Here is a 13,501-nt window from a genome sequence, read left to right as displayed (position 1 = left end):
AAAATCAGCACTCATTGATAAAAATGCCTTAATCTATTAAATTCAGGAACAGCAAAGGAAGTAAAAACAGCAAATAAAGATGTAAAATTAAGATAACGATCGCCACAACTCTGTACATCTACAAATGTTTTCCTCTCTTCTCTTCTCTTCTTTCTTCCTTCTCCATCTCACTTTTTCATTGGGTTCCACTGCGGACAAATAAATGAAAGGACCTTGCTTACAAAACTGAACTGACATCCTAACCTCCATCTATGGAGGTGTGACTATTAACTCTGTTTTTCCAGAGGCACAGCACACACATCATCCTGTAGCTATTGCCTTTTTTATGAACAGTGGGAGCAGATGTAGTCAGAGCTCGTCTCTGGAAACTTGTTTTTCAAACTTGTGACTTCTGCTCCGCCTCAGTTTTTCTAATGCCAGTATAGTATTTACTTTCTTAAGTGTGAAGCAGGTATTCTTTATGTCCTATCTTGGAGAGGAAAATGAAGGAGAATTTCATTTTTATAAAGAATGCAGTTTCTCCATTGCTGCTGCCCCTTGCCTTCCCTTACACTCACTATCGAATTCTGCTTTTAGTGCAGATAATAATAGTTGTAACAAAAGTATAAATGTAGCAAATTCGATTACCTCTTCAAAAAAGAATCATCTGTACTTCTGTTTGCATTGCTTGTAACCTCTGACCATCCACCATTGGGTTTAGCAATGTATTTTGTGCGTGAAAAATCACACAGTAGACAAGTTGCTGCCCATGTCGAACTGAAGAAAGATTGGAACACCAGGATCTAGGTGTAGTCTTTATATAACAATATATATTATCAGGAATGTAGATTGTCCTCACATGACCCCGTCCCTGCTTTACCAGTGGGAAACATGCATCAAGCCAATCACTCTCCATTGTCAGAGGCAGTGTGCCTAGCCTGCAGGGCCCCATGGTCACAAATCTAATCTTGCTATTTAAATGGAACTTTTCTCCACGCTCCCAGCACATACTGCGTCATGACTGTGTAATTGTCCGGATCTTCTCACAAGATAATTCCACCTCATTCTGCAGAAACTATAGATAAAGACAAAAGATCGTATGCTAAAAAAGAAGCAGTGGTGCTAGGCAGGATTTAGTGATCTTTTTTTGTTTGTTTGTTTGTTTTTCTGTAGAGTTTCTGCTTGATTTTATCAAACTCTATCAAATTTCCTGCTAACTCACGCTGTTTTTAATGATTAATTTCTTCTCTGAAAATCCCTATGAAAATGTAATATCCATGTTTTTATTTTAAATTTAATCATATCAAAGTGTTATATTTGGGATGGGATCAACGAGTACACTAAATCATTTTCAAACAAATTGATCAAACAACCGCTGGAGAATATTCATTTAATTTGATTTCAAAAACTTTGTTTATGTACTGAAGTTTATTTCTCAGAGGGAGAGTCACTCACATGCTTGATCCTGTTTCTCAGGTAACTTTGAACTGGTAACCTTTCACTGAAACCTTATTTGAACTAACACTAGACCTCTGCTCTGACTCATCCACAGCAGGCAACCCACTGGTGTGCTCAGAGGCTCGCTTCAAGTGTCGAAATGGCCGCTGTGTAGACCGCAGCTTCTTGTGTAACGGCCAGGACAACTGTCAGGATAACAGTGATGAGGAGCCCTGCCCGACTACAGCAGGTAAGCCAATAAGTCAAATGTAGGAGAAGGTCATGAAGGCATGAAAAAAAGATGTTCTTCTTCAAACTGGAAATGGAACGTTTGCCCAGACGCAGAGCATCAGACACAGGAGCAGCCTGAGGATGATTTAGCCACAAAGGACAGTGAAGTGTATCAGAGACATTTCTGATCCCTCTGATTGGCAGTTTAACACATTTCACCAGATTTCCAAAAACAGAAAAAGGCATCAGGAGATAAGATATTGTGTGATTATTCCTGTGATCAGCAGTTGGAAGTTATGAGTAAAATTTTGAGATACTCGTACTTAACTTGAGTATTTATTTTTTATGTTACTTTATACTTCTACTCCACAACATTTTAGAGGAAAATATTGTACTTTTTACTCCACTAAATTTATTTCACAGCTTTATGAAGCAATATCATAGATCAAACAACTTATGATACAAAACCTCAACCAGGTATAACATCAAAATAATATATAAGAATGACACCTGCCATTTAGTGTACTGTTACTTTAGATTATTTAAGTCGATATTGTTGATACTGTACTTTTACTTCTTCAACTACCTGTGAGCACATTGAACTGCAGTAGCAGGAAATCGTGAAAAAATGCAGCTAAATCACTCAAAATGTTACAACCGGAACATGTAAAAAAATTACTTATTGCATACATACAGTATGTGCAATAAGTAACAAATAAGAGAAATATCTGAACATGATAATTACAGTTTACATGCATATATGATGTGTACAAATATATCTGTACTGACATTACTATGACCACATGATTCTATCGTACCAATAGTCTATAAACAGTTGTATATTGTCAGAAAGTGCCAAGATATACTGTACGTAAGTCGTATAAACATTATACGCTAATTGTTAAAATATACTGTACATTGACTATAGAGAAGTAGATATTTTGTGTAGAGAATGTGCAGATTTAGGAATGTAAATAAGAGGCTGTCTACACTACCTTCATCACCAACTACAGATGGAGCTTCATTATCTCTAAAATGTAGAAAAAACAAACACGTGAAAATTATTTTCAGAATTAAAAGACTGACTGTGAAAATGTTTTTTAAAATCTGTACAGAAATTAGTGTTAACAAAAGTAACATCATATAAACAATCGCTTAATTGATTGATGTCAAGAATGATTATGTACATGTTAATCTTTTATGGGGAGTTGTGAAGTTGAGATTGTGAGTGGGAAATACACTGTATTGGGCACACTTGAAGCTTCAGTCGGCAGAATACTTGTCAATTATGCTGATTGATTCTGATTAGTTTCTTCTTGCAGTTAAAAGGTTAGCAGGCTTGAAGAAGTCATCACTATCATGAAAGATGGCCACATTCACAAAAAGAACAACTCAAATGAACTATTTCAAGACAAAAATAAGCGGTAACCACTGTCACTTCAACAAACCGGAGTTTGATGAATTTAATCAGGCAGTAATTGTTGAAAATATTGACAGTAAAGATTTCAGACGGACAAACAGATTTCAGAACAGGTGGGAGCTTGTAGATACAGTATTTAGCTTTTCTATTAAACTGGATAAAATGATGACAGAGGAGTTGGAAGATTCTGTCACTCAATATGTCACATCATCTGATATTTCTGAAGGCAACACTTGGTAAATGTATTCTGCAGTCTATGCTTTGTAAAGATAAAGCAGAGCCACTGACAGATTAAATGTTATGCCAAAGAAGATGTGATTTTACTCTCCCAACTTTGAGGAGCATTCCTGATTATGCCTATTTAACACACAGAAATACACCATGGCATCGTTAGCGTAATGTTGTGAAACATAATGCTTTTAAATAATGTGTAACTTTGCATTGTAACACAAATAGTATCATCCCTGACAGTGAGTCTGATGCTTTCTGGTATAGAATGTCTTATTCATCGGCAGGTACCACTTACAACTGGCATACTATTATTATTCCACTGGCAGCCCCACTTCTCAAAGGCAGCTGCTGCCACTATGGCTCAAGAGTCGGCTTCTGTCAACACTTCAGGTGTACTTCCACTGGCAAGCAAGCTGACATGATTACTGCCAGCAGTCCAAACCCGACATGCATACAACCTCAGGCAACTAAATGTGGACCAGTGTCAATGTGCTTCAATTGGCAACCACTTTTCACCATATATACTGTAACTGTATCCTTCTGTTGTGGTACTGCTGTCACAGTGATTTATTCTGTTGGGAAAAATAGTCTGTCAGAAATAACAAAACTGAGCATAGGTGTGGAATACCAAAGGAAAAAAGTTGACGATAATCTGTCAGCATCTATAGCCCATAAGACAGTAATTTTATTACCAATACTGAGATAGGCAAAGTCAGCAGAAACTTGATCAAAACTCAGGAGGCAAAACATGTCTGATAAACAGGGGAGGAGCTCTGCTGCAGTCGCACAGTAGACTTAAGAGTAAGAGCATAGCAAATCCTGGCAAAACTTTTCAACACCATTAATATCGAAAATAAAAACCCTGTTCACCCTGTTTGACAAAAAACGGATCGGATCATGGGTGCAGGAGATGATTACTCCACATTACCATTACCATACAAATCTAGACTTAATGTGCTAACATTAGTCAGTCGTCTTTTAAAGATTGCCTAATTAGTGAAGCTGATATTCTTATTATTTTAACCTGTGTGTTTACAAGGGACAGAGAGAGAAAGAAAGAGAGTCTATCCATCATCACAGACTTCACAATTTAATGCAGAGGCACAGAATGCTGAATTGAACTGTATAGTGAAGCAGAAATATTGATTGATATCTGTGTCCACTGCACTCCATTTCCTTATAGACAGGTGAACAGCTAGAGCGCTGGTTGGCAGAATATAGCTGCATGTCCTTACGGCGTTGAAGGCATTACATCTCAGAACACAACTAATTCTGGATACTGTATAAAGAGCTGAAATGATCACACACTTGACTTTTAACAAAGAAACTAATTAAAACTAAAACTAACTAACTAACTGAGCCATTATTAGATTAATTTGAGAAAGGTTTGCTTCAATTAACAACCAAGATAGACATAGCATCCGATAATTATTATATAATTATTATATATAATTTATTTTCCTTTGATGTGGCACATTTTAAAAATGTTTTTGTAGCAAACACATTAAAAAACATTCTCAGTCAATACAAACAAATACATTACATTATACAATATTCATGCACCTCAGTCTGGGCTCTGAATAGTGCTTTATGATGCGTGATATCGGTGGTCTTGAATACAATTTGTTTAGCCCATTGCCAGGTGGTTGGGATCCTTAATGATTATCACAGTCTTATTCTTGCAGCGCCTCTAGGCAGGGCAAAGCATGGCCTATTGTATGTTCAGCTGAACAAACCACTCTTTGCAGGGCCTTGTGATCCTGTTCAGTGCTATTTCTGTACCAGAGAGTGATGTTCCCCGTCAGGACTCTCTCGATGGTGCAGGAGTAGAAATTTCTAAGTATTTGAGGGGATACCTGAAATTTCCTCAAGCGTCTAAGGTGAAACAGTCTCTGCATTGCCTTTCTTACCACTGAGTCAGTATGCAGCTCCCAGATCAGGCCCTTGGTGATATGGACACCAAGGTACTTGAAGCTGACCAACCTCTCCACAAAGGACCCGTTGATATTGAGGATGAGGGTACAAGAGGTGTATCCGCCTACCGTCACCACCTGGGGTCTGTCTGTCAGGAACTGAAAGATCAGCATGCACAGAAAGGCAGTGTCCAACGTTACATTTTTTCCCCACTGGCCCAGAAGCCAAAAAATGAAAATAACTATTTTCCATAATTTGATGATTTATTAATTGTATACATAATACGTACAACAGTGAAGTTCCCTTTAGATTTGGTGGCTTTCCTTTAGTTATGGATATGTAATGTTGATATATTACACAAATATGCAAAATATAAAATTAGGCACATATTGAATCAGTAAATGAATGGTGTATAAATGTAGGTTTCTCCATATTTTGTCCTCCTCCCTCTATTGCTGCTGGTCAGAGATTCACTGCTGTAGGTATTGCTGGTAGAAAGGAGGGGTAGACTGGTGTCAGCATAAAGCATGGGCTTAGATTTGGGTATGGACAGTAAGGACATGTCCTTACCAATAACAAGGTGTTGCTGGATTGTCCCTACCGATGTTTTTACTGATCTCAAACAATCTAGCTGCTTCAACTCCACATAATGTTAACAGTCAGATCTCTGCAGAATTGCCAGTTTTGTGTGTTTTCTGCAAAAAAGTGCACTATTATGATAAAGAGTGAAAGAGCAAGATATGGGGGATGCTTGGAATGATGATCTGGCAACCCTCAACTTCGAGCTGTAGCCTACACATTATTGACTAGCAGCAACAGCGATGGTGGAGTCAGTGAGGTGGAGAATCTGAAGATTAGTATTTATAGTTTAAACGTTTCAAACATCACAGAATTGAAAATGACTTCACTGGACAAAACTAAGATCATTTGATATTTCATTTCAGATGTTAGGTGTTGTTAAGCTAATTTGTGATTGTTGCTCAGACATTCTGTCTAATGAAACACCTTTATTACTGTTGGTGAAAATTTCTCCCAAAAGCAAATTAAGACATTTGGTTCTTTTTAAAGAAAAAACACATTGTCATTAACAGTTGAGCTTAGTTAAAAATAATGTTCTGTAATCAATCCAAACATCAATCTTTGAAATTAGTGGGAGAAATATTTACTATTTAATGCCATCTCTCTTCTTTCCCATGAGTGGATGAAGAGCAGAGTTATTATTGCATAATAAGACATGAACGTTATTTAAGTTAAATTAGCTGCAGCTTGTCCACATGATTTATTTGTGACTGTCAGGCATCATTTCATTATGAAAATCCTGTCAGCAGCAGCCTGAGCTGCACAGAGACACACAGACAGGTGAGCTATGGCCTCTCAGTTGAGCTCTGATGTCATAGTGAAATATCTAGCCATCAATTCAGGAGTCGAATGAAAAATAATACAAATAGAGGTTTTTGAGATGATTTAAAGGTAGGTTTGAGCATCACTGTGGCTCTGTCATAAAACTCTTGACTTGTGTCGCCAAAATCCACAAACTGAAAGGACAGAATCTCAGGTTTGAAAACCTTACAGCAGCGAGTTACAGAGCAGCACATTACCTACAGGTTTCTATTCATTTATGTAAAAATCAGAGAAAAAATCATGATACAAGTCCAGTTTCAGGCAAGTCAGCAAATGCATATTCAGTAAAGTAAACATTTTGCAGCGTCAGGCTCTTTATGTGTGTATGTGTGTGCGCACATGTGCCTATGAAAGAGAAAAGAATGAAAGAGAGCAAGTGCACAATTATTTTAGCTGTCCGACAAAAAAAAAAAATCGGTTTTGAGCTTGTTCGTAACAGTTCACTATTAGCATAACAAGCCCCATATAGCTGTAAAATATAGTGGTGAGAGGGGAGTTGACTGCTGGAAGATTTCATATTTAAGTTTATGTTCTGCTTGTTCAACAGCTGTTTGATAAATTGCTTGCATCGTCTCCCATACTGCCAGATTTTGTTGCACTTATGGCAGCAAGCAGTCGTAGTTGACTGGAGTAAAGTATAACCTAATTTCTGTTTTATTCTGTCTGCTGTGGCCTCTTTGCTCTGCTGTCCGCTCTGTGTGTGTGCTTGTGTGTTTCTGTGGAGTTCAGCCCTCATGCATACAGGCACTTAGAGAGAGCAGAGGAGAGAGACAGAGAGGCAAACATCCCTTCCTCTCCCCACAAGCTCCAGTCAGCTGCTCGAAGCGTGTGGTTTGTGTTCATCATGATTATTATGTACAATGTGAAATTTCAGCAGTGGTGTTCATCATTTAGCAGTGGCGCTGTGTCACACAGCGATGTAAACCTGGCCCTACGCTGTGATTCCAAATTACTTATCGCCCACCTGGCCGTTGACCCCAATTTATTTGTCCACCATGACGCTGACTGGCCGTCACTGGCCGATCAACTTCCCTGGCATAAACTTTTACTGGCCCCGGGCCATCGGGCCATTAGTTATGTTGCCCCCCATGAGGTGTTTAATCCCAGGTCCTTGAGCTTTGTGACGAGCCTGGAGGTAATTATGGTGCTAAACACTGAACTGTGGTCAATGAACAGTAATCTCACATAGCTCCCTTTCTTGTCCAAGTGAGATAAGGTGGTGTGGAGGATGTGTGCTACGGTGTCTTCCGTTGATCAGTTGGGACGCAACTGTAGTGGGTCCAATGTGCTGGATAGTGAAGAGCAGATGTAATCCTTGACCAGCCATTCAAAGCACTTCACCACTACAGAGTGCCACTGGGCGGTAGTCATTCAGGCAGAATGTTCTTGTTTTTTTTTTTTTTCTTGGCACAGGGTTGATGATGGACTTCTTGAAGCATGTAGGTATGACAAACTGAGCCAGGGACAGGTTGAATATCATTGTGAACACTGGTGCTAATTGTTCAGCACATAATTTGAGGACCCACCCAATGGTACTGTCTAGTCGTGCTGCTTTCTTGGTGTTCACACACCTGAAAGCCCTCCTGATGTTATGCTCAGAAAGGGTGATAGGTGTGAAAGGTGCAGCCACCCATCCGTTAACCTCGGCTTTAGCTGTTTTTGCTCGCTGGCTGCCAATGGCCTCAAAGCGAGCATAGAAGCTGTTTAGCTCACTTGATAGAGACACATAAGCACTTGACAAGGAGGGGAAGTGGGCTTGTAATCTGTCATAGTTCTTAAACCTGCTAAGCCATATGCTTCTGGGATTGCCTTCCTGAAATTGTAGTTCCACTTTCTTCCCATAGTCCCTTTTTGCCTCCTTTACTGCTCTTCTTACATCGTAGGCTGCTGCTTTATAATTGTCCATGTTTCCAGACTAAGTTGCAGGCTGCAGTGCGTGAGTTTATGGCATCCTGGATGGTTCTGGTAATCCATGGTTTCTGATTGTGGAATGATTTAACTGTGGGTACAGTTGCTTGTGTTGTTTCATAAATCAAATCCACCACAGACTCAGTGAATCCATTGATGTCATCTGTGATGTTGACGGTGGTGTCTTGGAACGTGTTCCAGACTGCATCATATAGTGCAGACTGTAGACATTTCCTGACCTCTCGCGTCACTGGGGGCATGCGTTGTAGTTTGTTTACATACTTAGACCTCAGCAAGATGGCCGCGTGGTTGCTCTTCCAGAACACGGGTAGCACTTCTGCTCTGTAGCCGTTTTTGAATGGCATGTAGCAGTGATCCAGAGTGTTTTTTCACCTTATGGTGCAGTCAATATGTTGATGAAAGTCAGGCATGACCTTCTTAAGGTTAGCCTGATTGATGTCTTCAGCAACAATGAGCGCAGCATCAGGATTACCGGTCTGTGAGCAGTTCATGTCTTTGCAAATATCAGGCAGGGCAGCCTCTGTACACGCCTGTGGTGGGATGTAATGGCTGATGTAAATTCCCTTGGTAGAAACAATAACTCCAAATCAGGTGAGCAGGAACAGGATAGCATTTTAATATTCCCAATGTCACAGCAGTGTCTAGTGATAGAGTACCAAGTTTTATCTCTTTCTTGTCATAAAAATGCATGATTTTTCAGCAATCTGGCAGAGCAGCCTACACTGTATATACACGTTTACTAATGCTGCTTCCAAAGATATATGTCAGTGCACCTACGTGTAACCTGAGTCTGTTCAGATCAGTTGTTATATTCCCAAAGACTCACTGTCAGCACAGATTTTACAGTAGTATTTGTAGTTACAGAGCACAAATGACCTAAATGTTCCTCTGCATATTTTGCCGCTGCGTGTTGTACAACTTGTGAGCTCTGTGTCGCGGTGGCCTTTAAAATTTTTTTTTTTTTTTTTTGTCATCACCGTCTGTGCTTCCGAAGGAGTGAAGGCATCGCCGCGGTTTGACTCTCTGCATTTCTTTCCCGTATGCATTCACACTCACATTCACCTTACATTCTGCTCTGACTTTGCCTCTCTCTCTATAATAAGCACAGTCCTGCAGGTGACAGATAAGGTGTACAATATCCGCTCTAAGCCACCTGAGCAAAGCATCTTCTTCCTCACTTTCTCCCCTGTACCGTTACCTATCTTCCTCTGTTTAACTCCTCTTCCTCTTTACCCATAATTATTTACTTCAGTGTCTCCACATTTGGTAACTCTATCTGAATAGTCTAGTAAGAGATCATCTCAAAGTTTATGGACTAGTATTTGATTATCCTGCCCTGGAGGTGTCAGACAGTTAGATCCACAGCACCCTCCTCCTGGCGTTTTTATGCCTCTAGTGTTTCTATTACGCGTTAGAGTGATTTTAAACAATTTGGCACAACTGGATAAAACAGAAGTACACAGAGCCTCTTTTACTGTTTATTGTTTTATTTGATGGGTAATTGATTTTTGAAATAGCAGAGGGAGTAGGATAGGGAGCGTTTAACTGATAAGCAAGACAAAGAAACGGGAAGTGCACCACATGAAAATAATATAGGGAAGCAGAAAGGGAGTCGCAAGGAGGAATGAATAGCAATGGGCATGAAGATGGAGGTAAGCAAAGAGAGACAGGTGATTTGACAGAGAAAGGCAGGGATTTGGATAGGACTGAGCGAGTGGTAGCGATAAGCCAGAGAGGATGAGAGTAGCATCCATCTCGAGTCGAGCCCCGAGGCCGAGCAGTGTAACTCTGGAAACAGAAATGACATGAAAGCTAGTTTTGCAAAGCTGAGCTTCTCTTTGCTCTTTTCCGTCTGATTGTAGCAGGGGATAGCGAGCGCGGTGATGGAGCGCATGTTTGCCCCTGCAACAAATTCTTATTGAAACACAACCGCAGGGCACACCAGATTTTGCTAGATGCTGGGAGAGCCCTCGCAGGAAGCACGTGCATGAGTGTGTGAGCGCAGTCGGACACACACACACACACACACACAGAGTCACATAGTTCTTTATATTTAATTGCAAAAAGAAAATAACTCCGTAACCTCCAGAAGAAACTTTTAGAAGGTCGTAGCACTGGCAAGTTTAAGGACTTAGTTACAAAAGCAATGAGCAAAGTAGATGACACTTTTTTAAAAAGTAGTTGAGAATCCCCTTAGAGTCGTTTAAGAAAAGTGATTGATTTAAAACGCGCACATCAGTGTCTCTCATCACGCATTAATTAACACAAGTAGACAAAGAGTATCAGATGGTGTGGTGACTGTGGGAGAGTGTGATAGTGATTAATTCTCACATCTCCTCTATCTCAAAGAGGCTTCATCTTGGCCTTATTCTTAAGTGGAGTTGTTCTGAATTAGGGAAAGTGTGAGTGATGTAAAGGTAGGAACAGAGGGCCAGTGGATGGTTTTAGGGCTTCAGAAGCTCACAACTGCCTTTCTGCGTTTTTGAAGATAAAGTATGCTTTGTAGGTGGTCAAAAGCATCAAAGGCATTTCTTTCGGTTGTGTGTGTATACATGTGTAAATGTGCACTTTGTTCATACAGTGGACACACAAATGTGTCAAAATTTCTATATGTCCTTGTACATAACAACAGTAAAAACAGTGTGAAGTTGTGGCAGTAAAACTGTACGATCCTGCATTAGGTTTTATGATGTACTGCAGCTTTCCACACCTCATGAGGAAGATTTATGCTTTCACTGCTGCATACTCTCTAGACTCCATTTATTTTAATATTAGTGCAATAATAGGACAAATAAAAGGTAAATAAATCTTTAAAACTGTAAAGTGTGCAGAGCTTGTGGTTCATAAACACTTTGAAAGCATCACAACATCAATTAGGCCTCCGATTCGAACAAAAGCAGCTAAATCAATCCCACCGACCAAAACGGTTCAGAAATGTTGACATTCAGCATGCATCTTGGAATACATTTACTTTGTTTGTTGGATAAATCCATTTACATGTGATTTAAATTACAATGCACTGTAAACAAAATTATTTATAGTCTTTCTGTTCAAGGGTATCTTGTATCTCTTACAATGAAGGAATCACACCCGAGGGTAGGCCTTTGTTTACACATTGCCTTAATACATCCTGTATATTATACATATTTTGTAATGTCTAGACTCCTATAAAAATACATGATCCCTCTGCAAACTTACAGCCGAAATACACCAGGCATGGACGCAGCATGACAAGTCTGTTGCAGCATGGTCGTAGCAGAGCGCGTCCATTATAATCAAATGAAGCTGCTACACTGACCATGGAAGCTGTGCAGCTCTATTTTTGCACGGCTGGTCTTTTTTTTTTTTCTCTACATGCGAATACGCGGCTCTCCAAGAGGTAAAAACTACATAAAACTGTGTAAAAAAAATGAGTACAAACTGTTTAAAAATAATTAAAATAAATATCTCATTGTACCGGAGGCAATGCGATGCAGCAGTGCAACCTTGTGGTGTTTTTTTTACATTGCACATTAAAATATGTCAATCAAATCAATATATACCCACGATCCTGTGGTTAAAATGACCCAGTTAATTGATTCAGTACCTGTTAACGTAGCCTACACCTCCAAACTCTGCATAACCAACTGCATTATCACAGCAAAACTCAATATGCATGCAGTGTGTATAGCACATCAAGCATCCCACTCCGCTCCACCTACATGATACACCACCTACATGAAATACACCGTGCCTGGTGGATTTCAGCTGTTAGGATTTGTTGTGCGTTATACTTTACATTCTGCGGTCCACGAAACAGAAGTATCACAACAGTTTTTCTTCACTATGTTTTTTTTTTTTTTTACCATTGACCCGTCAGAGTAATTGTTGGCAGGTCCTCAGAGGACAGGCTGACAATTAACATTAGTCTCTTACATGAGTATACTGTCAAAACATTGGCAGGCGATGTCACCTTTGACCCTGATTGGCTTGATGAAAATTGGGCCCCCCGCTAAAAACATAGTTCAAGATCTGCAAATTAAGTGGCGGTGGACTTTTTGGAGAACATGACAGTGTATAATTAAACTTGCCAATTTCTTTTTGTACATTTTGATAAGCTTCTCAGCAAGAATAAGTCATTTTCACAGTGCCTGTCAAGGGAATGTGATGTATTGTAACTATATCTGTCTAAAGCATGCCCATGAGTTTCATTTCAGCCCATCGCCACCACCATAGTCACATATTCACAAACCGTCTCTATCCCCACCACACAATACAATAAGTAGTTTTAACCTTCTGGTTTGTGTATGGAGCGCTTCGTCTCAGAGAAGTCAAATCCCTCATTTTAAACTCCAGGGATGCTCCCCTCCCACAGAGAGTAATCTGCAGCTTTCTATTTGTTATATCCTCCTAAGGCTGTGTAAGAACTACTCGATAGATCCACTAGCACTGCATCTGCTCTTTTGCATAAGCACTATGTATTCAACAACCTGTCTTCACAGCCCTGCCATTTACTGGGCTAATAAACAGCAGTAATTCAGAGGGGGTTGTATATACAGTGACTGTCTGCTGACATCCAGCAGTAACTCCTGCCTCTCCATTAGCGCTGCCAGTAAACTAGACATTAATATGTAATGTCAGTCTGATATATAGAAAGGACAAAGAATGTCAGAGTGATTAAAAGTCCCTCAGTCTGTATTCACCATTGGTATCCTTTTAGCTTGTTAATAGCCTCTCGCACAGCCACGGCCTCCCCCATTGATTGCTGCCAGCTTTTGGGCTCGAATAATATATACGTAGGTGCTATAGATTAAAATGACAAGTTAATCCATGTGCAATTTTTGTGGTAGAGATGTGTGTGTGTGACGCTGAGATGTTGGTCTGTTCATGCCCTTCGTCAGTAGCACTCAAAGAGCTGGCAGAGAGAGAAAGGTGTGGGAGGGAGTGTGAAATGGCGTAGGGGAATATAATGGCAGTAGA

The 13,501-nt window shown here is 39.9% G+C and overlaps 1 protein-coding gene across 1 annotated transcript in view; it reads left to right on the top strand.

Annotated features, from left to right (window-relative positions):
* The window catches only part of ldlrad3 (low density lipoprotein receptor class A domain containing 3), an 88,046-nt gene that overhangs the window by 45,415 nt on the left and 29,130 nt on the right, over window positions 1-13,501 (top strand). The window contains exon 4 of the mRNA XM_067589332.1: window positions 1,532-1,666. Within this exon, the coding sequence (XP_067445433.1) occupies window positions 1,532-1,666 (135 nt within the window). The remainder of the gene's footprint in view (window positions 1-1,531; window positions 1,667-13,501) is intronic.

This window comes from Thunnus thynnus, chromosome 5 (genome assembly GCF_963924715.1).
Source record: "Thunnus thynnus chromosome 5, fThuThy2.1, whole genome shotgun sequence".
Lineage (NCBI taxonomy): Eukaryota > Metazoa > Chordata > Actinopteri > Scombriformes > Scombridae > Thunnus > Thunnus thynnus.
This window is presented reverse-complemented; position numbering and strand designations above follow the sequence as displayed.